General features: G+C 40.5%; 1 protein-coding gene across 1 annotated transcript in view; it reads right to left on the bottom strand.

Moving 5' to 3' along the window:
• Nucleotides 1–5768, bottom strand: part of AGBL4 (ATP/GTP binding protein like 4) — a 1816099-nt gene that overhangs the window by 288932 nt on the left and 1521399 nt on the right. Inside the window, exon 10 of the mRNA XM_019528308.1 lies at nucleotides 4782–4896. Coding sequence (XP_019383853.1) covers nucleotides 4782–4896 — 115 coding nt within the window. The remainder of the gene's footprint in view (nucleotides 1–4781; nucleotides 4897–5768) is intronic.

Raw genomic sequence — 5768 nt, 5'->3', positions numbered from 1 at the left:
TCCAGATTCTGATTTTCTTTAGCTTCACAGAACTGACCCCCAATTCAACCCATGAAGGAAGGGAGGGTTAGCTTCATGGAGGATGATTATAAAAAAAAAAAAGGGGGTAGTTCAGTCGAATTTATCTTCTTCTACCAGCTTCTATCTACATAGAAATCCGCTATATTCGAGCTTCTACAAAAATTCCTTCCTAAAAAAAGCATATCACTTTATGGGCCTGTCATTTTATATACATCAATATAAGACAGCAGTTCTCCACCTTTTTGGACTCAAGGCACCCCTCCATAACTTCTGTGAACTGAGTGGCACCCAATTTCAAATACTAATTTATAGATGACGGTGCTTGCAGAGGGGGCTCGGAGATTGTCCAGGCAGGGACATGCCTGAACCTATACCTATCGCTTTACTTTATCTATTTATCACCTAACACCTCACTTATCTCCTTCAAAATATCTGCTGGCACCCCAGAACCCTGGTTGAGAATTGCTGATGTAAAGTTTCATGCTGTGAAATTTAAGTTACTAACATGTCCGTCTAATGCTCCCCGTCACTATAGAAGGGTCACACTTAACATTATAGCAATCAAGAGTCAAACTCAAAGGTTTTCCTGAGTCAAACAACCCATCGGACAAGTGCAGTTAAGACCCACTGGCTCCCAAACCCAACAGCACACAAGGGAGAGATGTGGCATCACATCTGGCTACCTTGGACTGTCCAGCCTGAATGGATCCTGCTCACAGCTCGATTGACCCAGGTACAAGTCCAAAGCAGATCTCCAGGGCTGTCTTAACCACTCTGCCATGGTTTTAAGACCTTGTCCAAGACAATCTAGTCTACCTCCCTGGGCCTTCATAATCCATAAACTGCAATAAGCTGAAAATTTGTCGTCTTAGCCGATACACTAGAGGTATAAGAACAAGGAAGGGCAGCATTAATGCAAAAAGGAGCATGTGCTTCCACTGAAAGGAGAAACGCTTTAACACAGCAGTTTTGCCATCCCACAAATACTTTGATCCTGCTGGCAAAGAGCAGCTACTATTCTCATTTTAAGTAATCCACACAAACCTGGCCTCGTATTAGAGATGGATGAATGGTGCACATCTGATGGGGAGTGGGGTCAACTCTCTCTCGTCTCTATCTCTCCGTAATCACATAAGTGTGGCATTTTTTTAATCTGCCCCCTTCACTACTCCCCACTAAATATAGCAGAAGTCTTAATTTCTCAGCCTTTTCTTTGCCCTGCAGAAAGGGAAATGCTTGAAGGAACACATAACTAGGGAAATGCTATAAAAAAGCTGATTCTTTCAAGTCCTTCTAAATTAGTCAGACTCGTCACCAGTAAATAAAGGTCACAGGAGATGGTTTCATCAGCATTTTGTTTAGGCAAGTGCATAACCATATATAATGTTAGAATATGTATATATAATAAAATAACAGATAGATGTATAATACTTCATAATATTACAATATGTATATATAATAAAATTATATGTAAGTGCATAATACTAGATAATATTAGAATATGTATATGTGATAAAATCATTATAAGTGTATATTATACTTATAATTCTGATTATATATGACATAAAATTATCCTTATACAATAATTCTATATAATATTAGAATATTTGTACCTGTTAATATAGTTTCTAGTAAAGGTTTTTGCACTAGTGTTACAAGCAGATGTTTCCCCCCAAATTATTTCAGCCAAATTCCTTGTTCCAGCAGATTCCAAACTGGTTCTCAAGTGCCTGGCTAATCAGCCAGACCATGTGACAATGTTACTGTGCTCTGATTGGGCGGCTTTGCAACACTCCCACCATGAACACTTGAGCACATTTAATTTAACGCCCCATTTCGATGAATACTGATACACAGGCCTCTGAAGTTCACTTCCAGGAACATTTCTTTCAGAAGAACCTGAAGGTACAAGGCATATTAATAACCATCCCACTAGATCATCTGTGCCCCAAGCACTAATGTTTTCGAGCTGTGATATTAAACTGACTTGTTGCTGGTTATGAGCATTTCACACTGGAAAGTCTCTTGAGGAGCCACAGCGCATTTTCTCCATCCCCTTGTGAATTTGGAATAGTTTGCAAATAACAGACAATCCCTGGCATTACTGTTGCAGTTTTGGTTTCTAGTCCCGAATCTCAGAATAGGAGCACTTGGAACAAGGGGAGTGTTACTCTTGAACAGACCCTAGGTCGAGCTGGTCCGATATCCAGCTTCTAGACTGCTGTGAAGAAACAAGCCAGCTGCTAGCATATGTTTGCATATAAATGTACCATTTCCTATCATAAGCATAGGGGAGTAAAGCGATTTCACTTCCCACAGCATGGGGAACTGTTGATATAAGCTGAGCTTTAAGGGTGACCACCAGGTCTGACATTTCAAAGGACAGTGAAGACATCCCCTAATGCACTTTCCCAATTGTACACTGCTTTGTACTGGGGGGCAAAAATCTCCCTAGCACAGGCAGGAGATCAATTTGCAACTAGAGGCATGAGATTCAATTACCCATTTCATTATCCTAGCTTGCGTAGCTACAAATGTGAACCCTCAATGAGCCAAGGAAATAGTCACTAGCTGTCACTTGAAGAGCAAGGGAGATAATGGAAAGGGGAAATACCAAGCGACTGAGGACTGCCCCTGCTGCATGGAGAACAGCAGACCCTGCCTGTACCAGCGGGTAGGATTTCCGCTGCTGAAAGATATCTGCATCCTAGGGTTGCATGCAAAATACTTCAACCTGGAGTCATTTGTGTGCAGATCCAACCAGAGAGCCAAAAAGAACGAGGAGGACTCCCCTCCCCAAGCAGGGAGTAACATAAGAGTTAAAAGATCAAATACTGGTGATCGATCCTTGGAAAAGACTTTCTTTCTCTTCTTTTTTTTTTAAACCTATCCAATAAATTCTAGCAAATAAATTGCTATCTGCCTGCGAATTTTCAATGGGCAGGAAATAAATGGTTTGTCATAAATTATTCACTCAGCACTAGTTAACTACAAAGCAGGCCCCTTATCCAGCTTTTAATGTTCTTCTCAAGATAATAAGCAGCATTTTTTTTTTTGCTGTTTATGCTCAGTTTTTCATTATTAGATACATTAGGCCTTTTGTAAATAAAGTGAAAAATTTCAAACAAATCCAGTGCTTTTTCTGGCCATCTCTTTAAAAGTCCTTTTGGTTCAGGAGAGTTGAAAATTCTGCATATCATGAAAGGCTAAAATGATAATGTGCTATCAGCTCGGCAATTATGAACGGGACTATAATGTCCTTTCATAAGACCCGGCACATAAATTATGGGCCAGATGTCTTTCTGGGAAGCATCACGCACCTCAATAGCTATATATAATGTATAATAATAATAATCCTGCAAGAAAATCTATATGGCAGGTATATTTATGTGGCTAAAAAAGGTTACTTAAGAGTAACTGGGGCTTTCTAAATATATTGCCTCTGCTGAGGCTAGGAGCCATGTGGGATGGGTTCTGGAACCAGCTCAGGGCGTTATGATCACTGGTGGTACAAATCATTGACAGGCACCCCAACGGTAACAACAAATGTTTTAAAATGTCATTATGAAAGGAATACATCTCCAAGCACCTACTCTGCTCATCTCTGCCTTTCCTAAATAACTTTCTGTTCGATTCAGAAGCCGCAATGGAAGAAGCCTTAGCATAGAAAATAAGAGTGACCATCTTCCCCTGGAGAATTCTTAACATCCATTACAGTCTCATCACATTATCGCCCATACAGTTGGCGATTAGCAGCAACCAGACAATTGCAGGGGAGAAATGAGAAACACAAATGAAAATAAAAGAACCGATCAGTCAATTCTGGACATCCTGCAACACCTCCATTTCTCCATAGAAGTCTCCCATCCACAAAATCACCAGGCCCTATTCTGCTTAGCAAGGCAATTCCTAATTAGATCACAGCCGATGGTACTATGGCTTCAGTGAGTGCTATTTAGTCTTGCATTGTAAGCAAAATTTAAAACAGTATAATACATTTCTCAGGGGCTCTTCCAGAGCTGCATGCAATACATGTAATTGCCCCCACAAACAAATCATCCACTAATCAACTGCTTTTCATTATCACTAACAACAGCACATTTATTTTGTAAATAAATGCATTAAGAGTAAACAATTTTAGGGAAAACAAAGGATTTCCTGAATATGCTCTCAAGAAAGGAAGAGGTAGAAAAGTGCTAATTCAAATACGAAAATGAGGCAAAATTAACATAGGATGGAGTGATTATTCCTCTCCATGTATCGCTACCTATTACACTAAAATAGCAGACAGAAATCTCTGACTTTAATGGATGATCTAAGTAGCTGAAGAGAATTGTGATTGACTGACACATTTACACAGAGGCTGATGAACAGCATAATGAATGCATTTATAAACATGGCTGAGGTCTTCTGAAGACTTAGCTGAATTTAGCTCACACATCCAAGCAGACATGTAGAACAAATTTCCTGCTATAATTCATAGGCCTAGTCCTTAGCTTCTTACCCTGACAAATATAGCATTGAGCATAATTGTTCACTAGGAAATGATTTCAAAGAGAGTTTTGCCTATGTAAGGACTTTCTGGGCCTGGCAGTACTGTTTGGCCATATGAGAGCTGTCAGTTCACATAAAACATTTTATTTCTGCATCAAGTCCAGCAATGAAGAGTGTAGAAAATTGAATCATATGAGCCTGTGTGGTGAAACAATGCAAAGTTAAGAGCACAGTGTGATGTGCAGTTTCAACAATGCATACCATACCTGTAATTTCCTAGATATACTCCATCTGGATTAAGCATCGGTGCAATCTTGAAAACCAAATGATCCCGCAATACTTTGGCTACAGGATGTTGGCTCACAAGGAAATCAATTATACCTGGAAGAAATAAGAATGGCCTTAAGATCTTGTGTGTGAAAACCACAATGTCAACACATCTGTTGAATTTTGCTCCTACAAAAATAAAATCGACATTCTTTTCTGTTGAGTTCAGTGCTCCAACAAAAAATATAATGCAAGCATTCATATAGCACTTGACATGTTTGAAGTACTTTACAAATGTTTGTTAAATAGCCTTCAATCCATCCCAGAGACATAGATCCATATAACCTCCCCCCATTCAGAAGAGGCAAGACCATCAACAGGTGAAGCAGACATAAGCCTATTAACATCAGTGAAGTTACATCCCCCTATCAGTGTGACAGGTGACCATCTCAAGGCCAGTCCAACTGTTGGCCCGCTCACCTGCCGAGGGCAGTCCACCCACCTAACTCTCCTGCCACACCTCTGTTGGAACTAAAAAGTTGTTCATAGACAGGAGGCTTCCCATTTATTGCCCCGATGCCAAGAGAGTGTAATACACAGCTCCAAACCATCCCTACACTGTGAACACAGTGTAGGGATGGTTTTGGATCACTTCCAAAAGTGATCCAAAAGTGATTTTTGGATCACTTTTGGAAGCGATCCAAAAATCACTTCCAAAAGTGGGCAGTGGAGTCCCCCAGGGCTCGGTCCTTGGGCCCACACTGTTCAATTTCTTTATCAGCGATTTGGATGACGGGGTGAAAAGCAACCTGTTTAAATTCGCTGATGATACCAAAATTTAGGGTGAGGTGAGCACGCTAGTAGGGAGGGAAAGACTGCAGCAAGACCTGGATAGGTTGCAGGAGTGGGCTAACAAAAACAGGATGCGTTTCAATACTGACAAGTGCAGGGTGCTGCACGTGGGCAGTAGTAACCAGCAGCACACT

This window comes from Gavialis gangeticus, unplaced genomic scaffold (genome assembly GCF_001723915.1).
Source record: "Gavialis gangeticus isolate Ggan-Ray unplaced genomic scaffold, GavGan_comp1, whole genome shotgun sequence".
NCBI classification, from domain to species: Eukaryota; Metazoa; Chordata; order Crocodylia; family Gavialidae; genus Gavialis; species Gavialis gangeticus.
This window is presented reverse-complemented; position numbering and strand designations above follow the sequence as displayed.